The sequence below is a fragment of the Coniosporium apollinis genome (genome assembly GCF_000281105.1).
Source record: "Coniosporium apollinis CBS 100218 chromosome Unknown supercont1.5, whole genome shotgun sequence".
NCBI lineage: Eukaryota > Fungi > Ascomycota > Dothideomycetes > Coniosporium > Coniosporium apollinis.
In genome coordinates this window covers 268,753-286,617 of record NW_006913267.1, presented here as the reverse complement: position 1 = coordinate 286,617, position 17,865 = coordinate 268,753, and the positions used below count along the sequence as shown (strand labels likewise).

The 17,865-nt window shown below is 54.1% G+C and overlaps 6 protein-coding genes across 6 annotated transcripts; 4 read left to right on the top strand and 2 right to left on the bottom strand.

The window, feature by feature from the left end:
- Window positions 1-91: 91 nt before the first annotated feature.
- On the top strand, window positions 92-2,346 carry W97_01445 (uncharacterized protein; the record flags this gene model as incomplete). Its single annotated transcript, XM_007779351.1, has 2 exons — window positions 92-410; window positions 464-2,346. The coding sequence occupies 2 exons, from the start codon at window positions 92-94 to the stop codon at window positions 2,344-2,346; spliced, it is 2,202 nt and encodes a 733-aa protein (XP_007777541.1).
- A 394-nt stretch (window positions 2,347-2,740) lies between these two features.
- Window positions 2,741-3,572, bottom strand: W97_01444 (uncharacterized protein; the record flags this gene model as incomplete). Its single annotated transcript, XM_007779350.1, has 2 exons — window positions 2,741-3,042; window positions 3,101-3,572. The coding sequence occupies 2 exons, from the start codon at window positions 3,570-3,572 to the stop codon at window positions 2,741-2,743; spliced, it is 774 nt and encodes a 257-aa protein (XP_007777540.1).
- A 2,473-nt stretch (window positions 3,573-6,045) lies between these two features.
- W97_01443 (uncharacterized protein) lies at window positions 6,046-7,215 on the bottom strand (the record flags this gene model as incomplete). Its single annotated transcript, XM_007779349.1, has 1 exon — window positions 6,046-7,215. The coding sequence occupies one exon, from the start codon at window positions 7,213-7,215 to the stop codon at window positions 6,046-6,048; it is 1,170 nt and encodes a 389-aa protein (XP_007777539.1).
- A 2,655-nt stretch (window positions 7,216-9,870) lies between these two features.
- W97_01442 (uncharacterized protein) lies at window positions 9,871-11,557 on the top strand (the record flags this gene model as incomplete). The annotated part of the gene is made up of 5 exons (XM_007779348.1): window positions 9,871-10,237; window positions 10,284-10,630; window positions 10,751-11,203; window positions 11,259-11,337; window positions 11,388-11,557. The coding sequence occupies 5 exons, from the start codon at window positions 9,871-9,873 to the stop codon at window positions 11,555-11,557; spliced, it is 1,416 nt and encodes a 471-aa protein (XP_007777538.1).
- A 1,256-nt stretch (window positions 11,558-12,813) lies between these two features.
- Window positions 12,814-15,105, top strand: W97_01441 (CMGC/CLK protein kinase; the record flags this gene model as incomplete). The annotated part of the gene is made up of 6 exons (XM_007779347.1): window positions 12,814-13,608; window positions 13,659-13,740; window positions 13,804-14,151; window positions 14,205-14,667; window positions 14,719-14,812; window positions 14,869-15,105. 6 exons carry the CDS (start codon window positions 12,814-12,816, stop codon window positions 15,103-15,105), a joined length of 2,019 nt encoding a protein of 672 aa, XP_007777537.1.
- Window positions 15,106-15,885: 780 nt separating this feature from the next.
- Window positions 15,886-17,611, top strand: W97_01440 (uncharacterized protein; the record flags this gene model as incomplete). Its single annotated transcript, XM_007779346.1, has 3 exons — window positions 15,886-15,934; window positions 15,989-16,773; window positions 16,823-17,611. The coding sequence occupies 3 exons, from the start codon at window positions 15,886-15,888 to the stop codon at window positions 17,609-17,611; spliced, it is 1,623 nt and encodes a 540-aa protein (XP_007777536.1).
- Window positions 17,612-17,865: the final 254 nt, after the last annotated feature.

The following is a 17,865-nucleotide window of genomic DNA, read 5'->3' as shown; positions in this document are numbered from 1 at the left end:
TGCGGCGCCGCAGGCGGCGAGGGCGTTTGTCCGTCAGAATAGTTTTCTTGGTGTTGAGCTTTGCGCAGCTCTTCAACATCGCCGCTGCGAGATGGCTGGCCCACTATATGCACGATATATTCCGGAAAAGGTGGCAGCGAAGGCGACAACTACTGCGCCGCCCGCTGAAGCTCCTCGAGCTCAACAACCTGCACCAAGCGCACGACCTGCCACGAAAGAGAAGAGGGAACGAGAGCGGCCAAAGAAGCGCAAGAGGGACAAAAACGACGAGTCCGAAGAGGAGGAAGCCCCCAAAAAGCACAAGTCGGTCCTGTCAAAGTTTGAGAAGTCCAAAAGAGTAGCAGATGCAGTCCGCGAAGAGCCAGAGCAAGCTGCAGAAACGATTGAAGAGGAGCAGCCGGAACTCCACGGTACGGTCTCGGCAAGCCTCTGTAGTATTCGGCTGTCCATCTAATATCTACAGACCTCGTCCCTCTCCCCCAGCCCGACCCAGTCCCCGAGCCCGACTACAAGCCCACCTTCTCTGCCCTGCCACCATGGCTCGCCTACCCCATTACCGTAACCTCCCGCGCCACGACTCCCTTCAGCACACTGCCAATCGACGCAAAGCTCGTCTCGCACCTCAGCCAGAAAGGCTACACCGATGCCTTCGCCGTCCAGTCCGCCGTCCTGCCTCTCCTTCTCCCAGGACCTAAACACCATGTCGGAGATATCTGCGTCTCGGCTGCTACAGGCTCAGGGAAGACTCTAGCGTATGTGCTGCCCATGGTGGAAAGCATGCGGCAACGCGTCGTCACGAAGTTGCAAGGCTTGGTGGTGGTGCCGACGAGGGAGCTGGTGGCGCAGGCAAGGGAGATTGCTGAGCTTTGCGCTGTGGGCACAGGGCTTAAGATCGGGACGGCGGTGGGAAACCACTCGTTTGTTTCGGAGCAGGAGATGTTGGTCAAGAAGGGCAGGAGGTACGACCCCGAGAAGTACAAGACCCTGCAGGCAAGGGCGAAAGAGCGCATCTTATATGGCGTAGCGGAGCAGGACACGTATCTTGATGATGCTGTCGACATGCTTCCAGGACATGTACCGGAATACGAGTCGAAGGTTGACATACTGATCTGTACGCCTGGTAGACTGGTCGAACATATTCAGTCAACTACGGGATTCAGCCTGGATGACGTGCGGTGGCTTGTTATTGACGAGGCTGATCGGTTGCTCGACCAGAGCTTTCAAGAATGGGTAGGGGTCATTATGGCAGCATTGCAGGCAGAGAAGCCATACGAGAAGATGAGCGCGCGCGATCAGGTCTTGTCGAAGATGTGGTATCCGCCGGAGCGGCGGGCCGTTCGCAAAGTCATCTTGAGCGCAACCATGACTAGAGACCTGAGCAAGCTTGATACGTTGAAACTCCGACGACCGAAGCTGGTGGTTGTAGAAGATGCAGGTGAATCACTGGGCCAAGAGGCAAACCCGCAAGATGGTCCAGCGGCTACATCTGGAGCAACGTTCGAGCTGCCGCCGACGCTGAAAGAGTGGGCTATACCAGTAGGAGATGGAGCTGATAAACCTCTGTACCTGCTACGACTCTTACAGACGCGTATACTGCACGAGAAAGTACCAAAGGCCCGAGTGAGACCCGATACTTCAATCGTATCTGGGTCCGAAGATGACGATGAAGACTCCTCATCTGTATCCACCAAATCGTCATCCGACGTATCAGACACGTCCGCCTCGCCCTCCTCCGCAGCATCGTCATCTTCCGACTCGGAGGCCAACTCATCAACCTCCGAGTCAGAGACCGACTCCAGTTCTCCGGCCAGACCCCTCAAAGCCTCTACATCGCAAGCCGCACACCCCACCAACGCCGGCGTCCTAATCTTCACCTCAACCACCGAATCCGCAACCCGCCTCTCCCGCCTCCTCGCCTATCTGCACCCGCCCTACACTCCCCAAGTCGCCCTTCTCACAAAGTCCTCCGCCACCTCTGCCGGCCGTAAGACCCTACAACGCTTCCGCGCTGGCCACCTGCGGATCCTAATTGCGACCGACCGTGCCTCACGCGGCCTCGACATCCCCGAGCTCGCCCACATCGTCAATTATGACATCCCGCGCAGCGTCACGAGCTACGTGCATCGCGTGGGACGGACGGCGAGGGCGGGCAGGGCGGGAGAGGCGTGGACGCTGTTCACGGACGTGGAGGGAAGGTGGTTCTGGAATGCAATTGCTAGGGGAGAGGAGATTAAGAGGGGTGGGAGGAAGGTGGAACGGGTGAAGATCGTGCCGGATGAGAGGAGGGAGGAGTATGAGGAGGCGTTGGGGAGGCTGAAGGGTGATGTGGAGGGGGCGGGAAGGTAATATGCGGTGTCTGGAGGGCCTTCTGATGCGCTTGTTCGAGAGCTTGTTGCCCACCATCAAACTTTGATGTGAACTGCTATCTTCGTGTCTAACTTAGGCCGTAGGCCGCATTGTGACGAGCGACAGCGACAAATAAACTGGGCTCTTCGTCCATTCTTCGCAGCATCCCGGACGAGGGTTCGTGAGGCTTGCTCGGCTTGCGTGGCAGCGTCAGTGGCAGTGTCTGTACCGTACTGTGTCCGGCCGTAGACGCCATGGCGACCCTCCTGCAAGGTTAGTAGACCTCGAGGGGCTTTTGTCTTCTCCTCGATTCTGGTGGCGATCATCTGCCCGCTGCCATCGCCACGACCTGGCAGTTCTGTTTGAGTGGCACAAGCGACTTGTTGCCCTAATATCATGCCTTCCCCTTCTTCTTGTCCTTCTTCTTGCCTTCTATTCCGGGAGCACTCGCACCGGCCTGGCCGCCCTGCAGTTCTGCCATCATATCCTTGAACATGTCGTCGCTCACCCCTCCACCGCTGAGCGCAGGCGAATGCAGCGGTAATATCCTGTTCATTTTCCAGCCGCGGGGAACAGCAGGTGCCGGTAGTGGCAGCTTGGGCGGCGGCATACCCGCGATGCGCAGCCGCATCGGCGTGTCTTCTTTTGTCGGGTGCGCTTTAAGGTACTCGGAGACCATGTTGTAGAGGTGATGTTCTGGCGGAGCGCAGTCAGCTTTCAGAGCTCTCGACTCTTCTTGCTCAGTCAGACAAACTATTCTTAACGTTCCGCGCCCTAACCTGCCCATGCTCCTTCAACAATATCCTCACCCTCCCCGGATTCGCCCAATCCTTCGGATGCATCTTCCCCGGCTCAAACACAATACTGAGCCCCAGCCCCTGGCACGCGTCCACAATCTCCCGCGCCAACGGGTTCGGCACAGCCTGCGCCTTCCCTACCCGCCGGCCCTCCGCCCGCGATCTGCTGCTGTCGAAATAGATGGGGTACAGGCACTGCCAATGTTTCGTCTTCTCGCGCTGCTCGTCCTGCGACTGGCTGATATGGACTTGGGGCTGGAGTTCGGCTTGAGAGCCTGAGGGCATGGAGGAGGTGGTGGAGGGGATGTTAGCGGAGCTTATGAGGGAGTTGGCGAATTGGGTTGGGTCGAAGTCCGAGGGGTCCATGTCGGAGGGGTCGCTGTCGCTGTCGCTGTCGCTGAGCTCTTCTATGCGCGCGTGGTAGGCCATTTTGGCTTGTTCGTCCAAGGCTCCGTATACTGCGCTAAGCTGTTGATATGGGGTGTCAATGGCTTCCAAGTTGCTGTCCTGCAGCCCGCATACAGCGACCCGGTGGTGGCATGGACTGAGACCCGCCGGAAGAACTGACCTCCGATACTCCGGACGTGATTGGGTCACGTGAAAGCACCTAAAGCGTCCTCTGTTCATGTTCCCTATCCGCCAGCGTCTGAGCAAGGCGAGTAACGACTCGATCCAAGGCTTACAACTGGTACATAGCAGTCTACACCACAACAACAGAGCATTTGTCAAAGTCATGCACATGGAGATCTCATGCTCACATGTTGCCATTCCTGTGTTCTGCTACTCCTTCCGTTCTGACAGCTTGCCAACATTGGTGATAAGAGAGCTACTTCAGGTTCACCCACTCAAAGTCATCTAGTAAAACATCACAGCTGTCCATGAAAGACTTCAGCGGCACTCCAGATTCCTTCCATCTCTTAAACCATATCCCCGACCAGTCAAGTCTGCAATGGAGCCCATTGGGATCTCTCCTGTAATAAATTTTACCAATGGATCTCAAAGCCATCATCGACGGCATCAGCAACAACACGTGATAGCACTAGAACAGTACTTTGACACCCTTCCCATTTATGTCATCCACTATACCACGCCTAGATCACTCTTACCGCCGAATGGTACTCGAAGCAAGAAGTTTTACTGAACTCACAGATAACGAGGCTTCAGCATAACCTTCACCAAGTGTTTCTGGGATTCTAGGATTGCGCACCATAAGAAACCCGGATGAGTATACCTGCGGCGTCGAAGCTTATCTATCCGGTCGGAACGCGAAAGCAGACTACATGAACGTATCATCCCAACGAGGATTAGTACATTCACCCAGCTCGTCCACTTAATAGCTGCTCCAACATGGCGTACAACGTGCTCGGGCAGGTCGTAAGGAACAGCCTAATGTCAACCCCCACTTCTGGCTATTAGCGAAATTCGAGGAGAAAGTGACCGCCGGTTTATTTTATTATACAAAGGGTCTAATAAGCTGCCCATTCAGCTCGTATAGGCGAAAACACTACCAGGATGCGCGACCTTCCGGGCTTCCTCTAGTCCCTATCTCCGCCGAATTGAACCAGTGTGGTCCTTTAACCATGGATCATAACCAATTTTGGCAATTTAATGTGAGCGAGAGACGCCAGGAAGACGCAAAATTGAAATTCCTTTCGGCGGCGATTCTCGCATCTGTACAAACCCACGCACAAACCACAATTATCTGGAGATGGATGAGCCGATGGAATCAGGCTCATCAGGAATAAAACCGTGAAGAAACGGCAGCCTTTCTCAGAGGATTGTGTCAAGCGGACGTAAAACACCTATTCTCACAGCATGAAACTAGCCTTGCTCTGAACGCATTGAACACGAAAGCCTCCTCCTGCCATTTGGAACTACCGAACCTGCCATAAGCTTGGAACCCACCGGTCTGAGCCACAGGGTATACCGGTGATGTGAGAGCTTCCAATCCCGGCCTGAATGGCGGTTTCCCCCTCCACCGTCCATATTAAGAGCGGCTCTCTTGTTGTTTACGAACGAAGTAACATCGCTTAAGACAGAAGTCACCTCCTCGCTAGTCGCTTCCCCTAGAACTCGGCCGTCGGCAGCAGTGACCGAAGCGCAAGCCGCATGTCTTCGACGCTCACGTCCTGCACGCCGCAGCTATTCGCTCAAGGGACTCGAAGCATCCTGGTGACCGGCCTTCCGATAGCTTCTTGGCCTGTTGTCTCTTTATTCCTGAATCTCAACGCGAGAAAATTGCTGGGATCACCTTGAGGAGTCTCGCGCCGTCTCCATAATCATCAAGGGCATTGGGATAGAGCTTCAAATGGGGGGAGTTGTCACGGGTTTGGATCGATGCGCTGCGGACGCACGATCGATCCAATCGACTCGCGCCTGCAGATTGGCAGGCGCCGGTCGGATCGAGTGTTTAGAGCCTCGATCCGAGCCAGATAGAATCAACAACTTTCTACCACACAATCAAGCTCGTGCACATTGCGTGACTCCTTGACAAGTGGTAGCTGAAAGTGGTTACCACGAGACGCAACGGGTGCTGGCTCATCGCAGTGCTGAAGGCCACCATTGTTTACCATTGTTTACCATAGGTAGCAATCAATATCATTTTTTAGAGTTACACATATACAGTAGTAAAATATACTAGTTTCCTCCCTTCTCAAACTAAGATGATCTTTACACGTTGATGACGGGTGAAGCAGTAAAATATTGACGTTGTAAGGTGACAGTAGTCAGCGTGTGTAGCAGCTGGGATTACTGCAATACAACCCTGATAGAAGTCCTTTCCCGCTGCCACACCCGGGCCGTGTAGAGCTCCCGCAGCCTGATGGTGGCCCTGCCCAGCCGCTGGTCCGGCGTCGGGTAGCGCTCCTGTGCACTGGTGACGGGTGCTTTCTAGCTGCACACATCACAAAGCCTGCTTCGCGAGCTTCAACCTCAGCCACGGAATCTCCACTCCCGCCACTGAGCCCGCCTCGTCTCGAACAAAGCGTATCTTGTCAGCCGGTTGGCCTCCATAATACACAGCGTCCGTCCCGTACCACTCACCGCAGTTGCCCGCAAAGATCGATTCGGTCACGGGCGTGGCGGGCGAGGCGGGCGACCAGACGCTCATGCGCCATGTGTCCGGAATGAAAGCTTGGGTCGGGAAGAGTCGGTAAACAGGGGTGGTAGCGTTGGTGGACTGTCGGCGCACGAACTGATGGAACTGATGGATGGGTGCGCCGACTATGCCAGCAGATTCCATGGGCGCCGATGGGTTGAGCAGGATACCAAGAATGTCCAGACTTCCATATTCCCAGCGCACAAGTTCCAGGCCAAGACCGTCGTCGGCAACTTTGAGCTCGAAGACGGCGGTGCTGTTCCCGACTGCTGCGGAGTAGGTCCCGGCGTATGTGTCGTTTGCATACTGTACCCGTTTGGCCTCGACCGCTCGGGCAAACGCTAGCACAAGCTCGTCTTCGAAGACCCGAACTGTGCCGCTGGGGCCTCCTGTAGCGAGAACCGAGAGCCCGAACCCGTACTCTGGGACAATGGCCAGCTCGGATTCGTAGACAATGAGGGAGCCGCTCTTGATATGGACGGTGAAAGGGAAACCGCCATTAAGGCCAGGAATGGAAGGCCGGACGTCTTCCCATGGCAGGCCCACAAATCCGACGTTTGAGGCAGTGTACGAGTGCGGCTTGAACCACTCGCGGAGAATCTGTCCGGGCAGGCCAAGACTGGTCTCATTGAACGAAGCCAGGTCATTCAGAACCAGCCTTGCGAATCGCGCCAGGTCGGATGCAGACGAGTACATGGCGCCAGCAGGGGCAGCCCAGCCAAAGTCTTCATTCCAGGATTGGTTTGCTAGATCAGTAGGGATCACGCCGAGGGAATCGTCCGGCTTAAGCAGGCTTGTACGCGGCATGTTAAGGCGGTGAGCTACATCGTGGGCGATGAGGTCGGAGTAGTTCTTGCCCGTCTTCAGTTCTACGATCTGCCCCAACACGTCGTAGGCCATATTGGAGTATGATGGGAACGAGCTGGGTGGATAGACGAGCTCCCGCTGCGACAAAGCGTCGATGTAGTCTGTCATCGTCAGGTCTGTGATATACTGTTCATCAGCATGAAGTCGTTGCATACCTTCAGCAGTGCATGTGCGCCCGCCAGGTTGTGCATTCATTAAACAGGGCGGCTTTTCGCTGTCGGGCAGAGGTATGGTCTCTCTGAGCAATTCAACTACCTGGGCGGTAGCTGCATCCAGTAGGTACCAATCAAGTGGTATTACACTGACGTCGTTGTTGGGGTCTTTATTACACGTTTTGGTCAGCCAGATGCAGAAAGAATTTCCATCACGTGGGGCGGGAAAACAGCCTCATCGCGGACAGCTATCTCACGCTCGTTCACCGTCAACTTCACAAAGTCAGCCACGATCAGCCGCTGCAGTAAATTTTAGGGGTGAACAATAGAAAAACGTACCTTGAGTTGGCTATCCAGACGGTCTCATGGAGCGTTATATTGATCGTAAAGGGAGCTTTGTTATTGATGCACCCTTGGTTTTGTACGTTCGCGGTGAGGCTTTCTTCCCGCCCGACGTGCCACTGTTGAAGGTTCGATAAAGATGCAACACTCACAGTCTCTAGTCAGTCCGCTCGTCTGTCCTGCGAGGCTCCTCAGGGTGATCCCAGCAACCTCATCGCGTTGGAATTCGGGGATCCACTTCCCCACCGTGTCGTCAAGGTCAAGGTGATTGACAAGAGCCTCGTACACGGCAAAAACTTTACTGATACTCGCTATACGGTAGATACTGTCGCTGGTGACGTTGCTTCCTTCGGGGCCGAAGTTGTAAGTGAACCACGGCGTCTCATCTTGGCCTGTGACAACGACAGACACCGAGATGTTTGCAAAGCTGGGACTCAAATCAATAACACGGCCCAGTCTGATATCAGTCTCGGCTGTGAGATTGGCTACGATGGACGAGAAGTCTGCAGCAGAGAGTGGAGGGATGGGGAGATGAGGCTCGACTGGGAGAGGGCAGGATGCGTAAGCAAGGCACGGGAGGAGAAGAAGGGCGTAAAGCAATGTAGAAGCCGTGTAGGGCTGCATTGTGAGGACACCACGATAATCTGATGATTAAATAGTGCGCAGAGATCTTTCTGGCGAGAAGGTCCACTGCATGGCAGACAAAGAGCTGAGACAGGAGGTTAAATACTACACAGAGGCATGGGTGCATGGGACAAGTTTGTACATGTATGCAACGCAGCCGCGTCAGTCGTAAGGCTCATCGCCAGGCTCACGAGGCTCATCGTATTCACGGTGAGCTCGTGCGAGCTCGTCGTGTCTTACTGGAAGATAGAAATAGAAGCGGAAAGAGGCTTTGGTGGTGATGAGTACCAAGAAATGTGGACGTAGAGATGAGAAGAGAGTCGTACGCGCGTAGGCGTTCGGGCCCCAATGCGGGGTGAGTTACTTACCACAATAGGCAACCTTTACGACCTGCATGCGGTGCACCAACCTTACACCATGTTTCCACAGCCGGTGGTTAGTGTCCGTTATTATAGGGCAGGCACGCTGTTGGTACATAATCTGACGAGCTCCAGAAGCGCGTTATCGAGATTCTAGCTAATGAAAGGGCTCGGATACGGATCAAAACGCATGACAAGCTACCTGCAGATGAGCAGGGTATCCATCGGATGTGGAAGGATGATGTAAATCTGGGGATTACAAGGGATGCCGCGCAGCAACTGCAGATGACTCCCGGCGCGCCCAGTTTCCGCACGCGTCCACGGGTACCTGTGGTCCGAAATCCGGTGTGAGGGGCTGGCTGCTCTCTTACTCTATGGGCATGATAAGATCTGCCGAGTCCCCTGCTCTCAAGCGGTTCATTGTCCACTTGGTCAATGACTGATGTAGGTGGGCGGTTGAGAGGCGGAGTGTGAAGGACGTTGAAATCCTGCTTTTCCATCACGATTTTCTGGGTAGGTCCTGCTCGGGGACCGCCCATCTCTGCTGCTGGCTTGATAGAGGCGTTGGTTAGCCATGTGCTACAGCGAGGGGCCTGAGTAGACGCTGCCAACGGCTTTGGAGGTGATTGATCAAGCCGCGTAGGAATTATGGGGAAACGCTTTGGAGATGTTTATGTGTAGCGGGTGGCCGGTGGAGAACATCTACAAACAGGACACAACGGGGATTTGAAGCAGGACAGCGACGTCATTCGTAAGGTGCGGGGTGTCTGAGGGCACGAAGCCTTCGAGGCTCTCACTCCTTCTCGAGAAGGACAAAGTGGATGACTTGCGCTAGATAACGACGCATCCGTACGGTCCGTTGACCGGGATGCTTCGGCATGCCGAAGTGCCAGCCACCGTCGCTCGGCTCGCAGAGAACTGTGTCCGGTTCCAAACGGACGGTGCTCGGATTTGTCTCAGACCCACCGATACCACCTCGAGAGTCACACCGATGATACGCTCGACGGACGTGATTGGATGGATGAAGAGAAGGAACTTGAATTGAGGGTGTGCGGTGATACCCTTTGATCGACTGTAATTGTAAGAGGTAGGGTATTCGGCCCTTTGCTGGTATTTGAACGAGCTTCTGCTCGGTACGACCGCCAAAGTGTATTTTCTTGTAAATAGCATTGTTATTCTAGCTCATCTCCCAGATAATAGCCCTTCATTCTGTGATACACGCAGACCGTCCTTGTTCATCGAGCCATTTTCCTTTTCGCAACGCTTGCAAGACGCATTGACGGACCATGGCACCAGCTATGCTTATGAACGATGGCAACGGCGTCTACGATAACAAAGCAGACGGCAACACCCCGTTCAAGAGCGCCGTTCTGCACAGGAGCCTCCACGTCGAGCCTTACAAGGTAGTTGCATCCAAAGGCAACTATCTACATCTCGCCAACGGCCAGAAGATCTTCGACGCTACGACTGGGGCAGCAGTTGCATGCTTGGGACATGGCAATGAGCGGGTGAAAGCGGCAGTCGCACGCCAGATGGATGAGATCTGTTATTGCCATTCTATGTTCTTCAATACCTCCGCCATGGAAGGTTTGGCGGATGAACTGATAGCGGGAACGGAAGGAAAGCTGGCCAGGGCTTTCCTTGTAAGCTCAGGTTAGTGCCGTAAGCAGCTAGGAGACCTAAACTTATTTTCTGAAAGGATCGGAGGCCATGGAAAGTGCGATGAAACTCGCTAGGCAGTACTTTCTTGAGTGTTCGCCCCCACAGCCGGACAGGACGAGGTTCATCGCCAGGAAAGAATCATATCACGGTACTACCTTGGGTTCTCTTTCCATGAGTGGACATGTTTCCCGTAGGAAGCTGTTCGAACCGATGCTCCTTGATAACATCTCACGAGTCTCCGCGTGCAACCCTTACCATGGCATGCGGAAGGGTGAGTCGACTGAGGACTTTGTCGCCAGGCTCGCGCAGGAACTGGATAACGAGTTTCAAAGGGTCGGACCGGGCACTGTATGTGCGTTCGTTGCGGAACCGACTGTTGGTGCAGTAAGTTAGAGTCTTCAGCTACTTATGCAGTTCAAGTCGAGCGCCCAAAGTCGTGCCCTGGGATATGGCTCGTCTGGGAGTGCTATGAGAGCGTAGCAGATGCTAACACACCACGTTCAGGCGCTCGGCTGTGTCCCGGCAGTACCAGGCTACTTCCCCGCTATGAAGGCAGTGTGTGACAAGTACGGCGCACTTCTGATACTTGACGAGATCATGAGCGGTATGGGCCGTACCGGAACTCTCCATGCCTGGCAGCAGGAAGGGGTTGTACCGGACATCCAAACGATCGGCAAAGGCCTTGGTGGAGGCTTCATGCCCATCGCGGGAATGCTGATCGGCCATCGAGTGGTTGATGCGTTCAAAAAGGGAACAGGAGCTTTCTCACATGGTCAGACGTATCAGGGCCATCCGCTCGCGTGTGCGGCCGCGTTGGAGGTGCAGAAGATCATTCGAGAAGAGAAGCTAGTGGATAACGTGAAAGAAATGGGACTGCTCTTGGAAGGATTTTTGAAGCAAAAGCTGGCAGATCACCCAAATGTTGGCGACATTCGGGGTCGAGGCCTGTTCTGGGGGGTAGGTGCTTCCCTTTGTGAACGCTTTGCCATGAATCTGCTGATGATGCCGCTAGATCGAGTTTGTACGTGACAAAGTTGCCAAGAAGCCTTTCGATCCGAAGGATGGCATTGCTATGGGCATCCATGATCAGGGTGAGCAGTGCCGCTTTGACTTGATCTACGGCCCGCTGATGCAACTTTAGGGATGAAACCAGGCTACGATATCTACCTTTATCCCGGCTCTGGTACCGTCGACGGCAAGGTCGGCGATCACATACTGATGGCACCGGCGTACAATGTGACCAGGGCAGATATTGAGCTTCTCGCCAACACGACGACTCGGACGGTGGTTGATTTCTTTGCCAGGCGATAGAATTCCTTTCGTCTTAAGCTGTGAACGGCGCATTCTGGTGTGTGTGTCTCGATGTGATCTCTTGAAACGCATACGCAGTGCGCGACTTGAATCGTTGGTCGCGTTGAGGGCCTGCAGTAAGTCACGTGATAGGGAGGTTTTTGGGCGGAACAAACGTCTTTTCAACCTCAACGTGCGACGTAAGTGGTCCTGTATGAAGAGCGGCGTGCCGGGGCAATTTCTAATTGTACGACGTCGGTTCAGTGCAGGCTGTCTGAAAGAAAGTTGGCTGCGAGTGTTTCACCACAAAATCCTGTGACCGTGACCACGTAACGGGATGTGCGTGCGGTATGCATTGAAGCACCCGAGTTGCACCTCACGTCTGTTCAGGTCTCTCGTCGGTCATTTCGAGTCGTCCTTGGGCTGAGGGAATGCTGTGCTAGAGATCTTGCTCCCTGACGGTGCAGCTGGAGTGCCGGTCGCGGAGAGTTTCAAGAATGACGGGTTCGGTACGGCATGCCTTCGATTGGTGATTATCGTCGCCTCAACACCCACCTGCCAACAGGAACCGATTGCCCGAGCGTCAAGGCAGCTGACAATCCGTGATCCTCGCAAACAAAGATCAATCCAAAGCCTTTCAACTCTTGATGTGACTTGGGTGCGAGCAGCAGAGAAGGGCCGATCTTGCCGGCTCAACACGCCTGAAGGGCTTTTGATAGACTGCGTGCTGCCCTGAAGGCTGATACTGGATAAACTGCCCGCGTAATCCAAAACATCCAGCGACCCTTGCGAGCTGGGACCGACCGAATCCACTCAAGATAATTCGCGCTAAGCCGGAGACCGGACTGCCACACACCTTGCGCAAGCCAGCGGTCCGCCTCTTCTGACTTCACTACAGCCTCGACACTGAATGATCTCCGGCGGTTGGCATGCCCACTGCTCTGTCCTGCTCTTCTGCTTCAGCGGAGCCTCTTGAGAATTGCATCTTGCTCTTGTGCCCACGCATATGGGTTAATGAACCTCCATACCAAACCCTGCCGTCATTCTCCGCCGTTCTCCACATCCTCGCACGGTCGGAGCGACACGGACGATAGACGGTCCTTCTTTCACACATCTGCTCTGCCAGAGTATCCGCAGGTCGATTCACGTTCGGATTGACGCAGAGAATTCCACCGGTGTGGGGTTGTTGGCTTCTGCAAGTTCAACTCAGGCAACACCTCCGATTAAGGCGGACACGATAGCGTATCTCACCAAATCGCGCTTTTCAGCACCCCACGATGTCGACCCCTTCGACCGCGACCGCTACGCTGCCTCCGCACCATCAGTACTACTCTCATCATCAGAACTATCAGCCCGTGGTCGGTGGATACGGGCAACTGGTGAACGGGTCATCACGGTTGGGGAATCCACACAATTACGCGAATAACTACGCAGCCAGCAATTCCTCCTCCGACCTACGACGCACAGTGGCCGTCAATTCGCACCAAAGCGAACAAATGCCTCCAAAGGACGTTTCTCAAACTTCAGATACGCAGCAGTCGGCAAAGCGAGACCGAGCGCCGACAAACTGGAATAAGTTTTATGAGCACGGCGTCCCGAAAGAGATCATCGTCATCGACGAGTCTCCCGAGCCCGCGCAGACCATCAAGGAACCAGAACCCCAGTCGACGATGCCGACCACGAATGGCAGCACTAGACATGCCGACAAGAAGCGGAAGACTGCGGCGTCTGCAGCCTACGATCCCGTCTACCACCAGCAGACCTCGTACTCGACGACACAAACTCCATACTACGACTCGCCCTCCTACTCCACCGAGCGTACAGCCTCCGCAGTCAACGGCACAGCAGCTACATCTCTAGGGTCACAGGCTTCTAATGGTGCGTACGCGCCACCGCTTGAGGAGGGTGTCGTGGGGCAGAAGAGAAAGCGAACCAGAAAGGCGACGCTGGATGAAGAGAAGGAGGCGAAGAGGCGCGAACTGGAGAAGCAAAGTGATCCGTATCAGGCCTACATCCCACCACCGAATCCTCCAATCAAGGCCCGCGAAGTCTACGTCCAAGTCGTAGCAGACGTGAGTTTGCCAGCTTCACCCGTCAAAGTTATAACACTCACAAGCCGCAGAAGTCGTACATGAAAAATGAGAAAGTCGACGACGACGACGGTCACTACGTCGTCGTTCCGGAAGCCGATCTCACCGACAGATGTAAGTCGCATTCTACAAGGCTGCTAGCCTATCTCCCGACAACGATTACTGACATCCATCCAGATCAGATTTTGAAGCTGCTAGGGCAAGGCACATTTGGCAAAGTTGTCGAGGCATTTGACCGTAAGAAAGGCTCGAGATGCGCCATCAAGGTTATACGATCCGTGCAGAAATATCGGGACGCGTCTCGCATCGAGCTTCGAGTGCTTTCGACTTTAGCATCCAACGACAGATCAAACCGAAACAAATGCATACATCTCAGAGACTGCTTCGACTTCCGTAATCACATCTGTATCGTCACCGACCTGTACGGCCAGAGCGTTTTCGATTTCCTGAAGTCCAACCAATTCGTGCCGTTTCCAAGCACGCACATTCAGACATTTGCGAGGCAGCTCTTCACTAGTGTGGCCTGTAAGACAATCCCTATGCACAGCACGAACCTAATCAGCCGCTGACTGTTTTAGTCCTGCACGATCTCAGCCTCATCCACACAGACCTGAAGCCCGAGAACATTCTTCTTGTCAACAATGCGTACCAAACATTCACTTACAACCGGACCATACCATCGTCTTCGACCACCACAAGCAGATCAGCCAAGCACCGAAAGGTGTTGTTGGATCCAGAGATACGGCTGATCGATTTTGGGTCCGCTACTTTTCAGGACGAATATCATTCTTCGGTCGTTTCCACGAGGCATTACCGGGCACCGGAAATCATTCTCAACCTTGGTTGGAGTTATCCGTGCGACATCTGGAGCATAGGATGCATTCTGGTTGAGTTCTTCACAGGAGACGCACTGTTTCAGACACATGACAATCTCGAACATCTCGCCATGATGGAGCCGGTATGTGGTGGCAAGTTGGACAAGGAACTCATTCGAAGGGTGCATAAGCCTGAGAAAGGGCAGAACCGGAACCCGGCAACTGCGTATGTTCCTACTATGCTTGTAGACATGGATATATCTAACAAGCTGTTCAGGTACTTTAGAAGCAGTGGGAGAACGCTCGATTATCCGAATGCAGAAACGCAGAAAGCATCGAAGAAATATGTCAAGGCCATGAAGAAGCTTCACGTACGCCTGAATTCACAGATAGCTCCCGTTTACAGCAGTGCTAACATGAGTTGCAGGAAATAATACCAAGCCACACCGAGTTCAACCGCCAATTCCTCGACCTCCTGAAGAGGATCTTCGTGTATGATCCCGACAAACGGATTACCGCCAAGCAAGCTCTTAAGCATCCCTGGTTCAGGGAACTGTTGAAGGATGACGGCACCGAAGCCACCAAGATCCGACTCGACAAGGAGAAGAAAGAGAAGGAGAGATCGGAAGCAAAAGCATCAGCTCGCTCGAATGGCTACCGATAACGGCATCGGGCAAGTCTTTTGCCCTTGACATGGAATTATGTTCCACCTGCGATCGGATCACACTACACCTTCTCTCATCTTCTTCCACTTCTGTGGTCCTCTGCAGACACTGTATATCGGGCGGAACTTCGATTACCGGGTTCAAGTCGACGAGCAAACGATGATATGGCATGTTGGGTGGCGAGTCCATGGATTCGGCGTCGTGTGCGTTGGATGAGTCTTTCTTTCTTTCCAGCATCTGGAGGAGCTATGCATTCTCTACTGGCAGATTCCACAGTGCAGAAGTTGGGTTCCAGCGTTATTTGTACGATGCATAGAGGTGTTTTGGCGGCGCGTGGCATAGCTTAGCACACCTGATAGTGCATCAGCAATGTGCGATTCAGTCGTCATCTGGGGGTAGGGTATAGGCAATTCGACGACATGTAAATGATCAAGTGTGATATCTCGAATTGTGTAAAGTTTTCATTGAGTTGTATGTGGCCTGCCACTTCAGTTCACGATGCATTGATAGCATGAGGGGAAATGGATGTAAGCGTCAACTTTGGACGGCCCATTAAAGAACATATGGAGTAACTTGTGGTATCCATGCCGCTTACGCTAACCTTGCTCTTCCTTAGAACTTGTTTCAAACACGGTTTGAACGGCTTAGACGCGCCTACATGAATTGCGACGTTCTACGGAGGAGAGGCTGTTACCCGTTTGGGAAGCATGAAGACGCGGAAGTGTTCCCGCGGTCTTACTCGCGCCAAGCTGTTTACTACAAACAAACCGCAATGTAGCATGAAGGCCGCATCAAGCACTGAGATGGAGGTGTCAGACCGATACAACTGTATGAGGAGTAGTGTAGCCAAGCTATATCGCCCTCATTGCTGACGCACTGTAGCATCCCATCTCTGCGTTCCGTCCCCAGACGGAGCCCACATTGCCGGTATCAATGGCAGCCGACTTCATATCCGCGCAACAGGCAACCTCGAAGTAGTCCGCAGCATCCAGACCCCTCCAGATCACGATCCAAAGAGTCAAACCATACGCTGGGCTCCACCTTCTTCGCGAGAAACTATCTCAGATCGCTTCCTCCTTGCCGATGCGACCAACGTTCGTGCATACGACATCCGCGACACCAAATGGTGCGCACACATGAACAATGGCAGTGGTGGCGCAGGCAAGATTGTGAATGCAGAGTTCGGAACGACGGAGAACGAAGTGCTGCTCTTCTCGGACTTCTGTGCTAGGATGACAGTCTGGTCACTGATCACGGGCCGCAGCGTCGAGATCAAAGATCCCAAATTCCCCTCGACGAAAGGTTTTGGACTCAGGCCTGAGAACGGTGTGCTGGCACTCTTGAGCAGACCAGGTCCGCAGGATGTACTCACGCTGCACGCGCCAAACAGCCATGCTGTGATCAAGACGGTGCAACTCCCGACGGCAGATGCGCAGGGCTTGAAGTGGAGTCCGGACGGATGGTGGCTTGCTGTCTGGGACGCGCCAAGTGTCGGGTTCAAAGTACACATTTTCACGGCAGACGGTCATCTATATCGTGAGTGGAACGGAGAGGCAGTGGACGGTATCGTTGGCTTGGGTGTGAAGAGCCTGGAATGGAGTCCAAGAAGAGACTTCCTGGCCATTGGAGGGTTTGATAGGAGGGTCACTCTCCTGAGCACGCGCACGGTATATAGTGTCCTTTCTGGGCGTTGCGTGGCTTTACTGACCGCGGCAGTTCTCCGCTGCAGTGTTTCTCGATCATACGCCAACCATCCAGCTCGCTGTGGGTGACGTCTGGCAGGAGCAAGTCTCTGCCATATCAGAGCGAAGATACACCATCGCGCCGCAACCGGTATCTCCGCCGAAGGCGCCATCCCCCTCTAATGATGCGAGTCCAAAAAGCGGCATCTCCATCATAGCGTTCAATGCGGAAGGCACTTTCGTGGCCACAAGGGACGACTCCACACCGACCACCGTTTGGCTTTGGGACTTGACACGCCTCGCGCCCCAGACCGTCCTGATCCAACATTCTCCTGTCAAGCACCTCTCTTGGCACCCGACGAAATCCCACCTGCTACTAATTCAGTGCACGCACGATGACGCGACCGTTTACGTATGGGACTCGCTCAAAGCTGCGCCAGAGGCCCTGAGTATACCCTTTGACAGACCAGTTAATCGACTCGAAGCCCGCTGGTTGAGCACACTCTGCGATAAGAAACCGTGCATCGTCCTTGGAGATGCTACTGGCTATGTACTCGCGTGGCCTGAAGGCAGGGACGCCATCCTCAGGTTCGAGCATCCGGGTACGCCGGGCGTGGGTGACGAGAGCGAGGACTCGTTATATGAGATCCTTACTGGGAAAAAGTCGGTGCCGGACGGTAGTGACACTATTGCTCTGGCCGATGATGCCTGGGATGAAGATGAGAGCTTGTCCCTGGATGATACATTTCATGGCCGTGGAAACACAGGATCTAAAGAGAGGCATGACTTGTCAACCACTTCGTCACTGGCGGAATGTTTCTGATGAGCTGGTCTGGCTTTCTCCGTCGACTCTCCTGGATACACCTAGTGCTCAGGCGGCAGATAATGGCTCGAACCATACGACTGCTGCGTCAACATGACGCTCCTGTCGCAAGCAGCTCTACTGCTCGTCCGCATGGACTTTAGCAAACAGCAATATGTGCCCCTCTCGAAGTACCCGCAAAGCCGCCACGACTGCCGCATGCCGCAAACGCAGGCAGTTATTATTACTAGCAATTGATGCTGGTGACGAGTAAT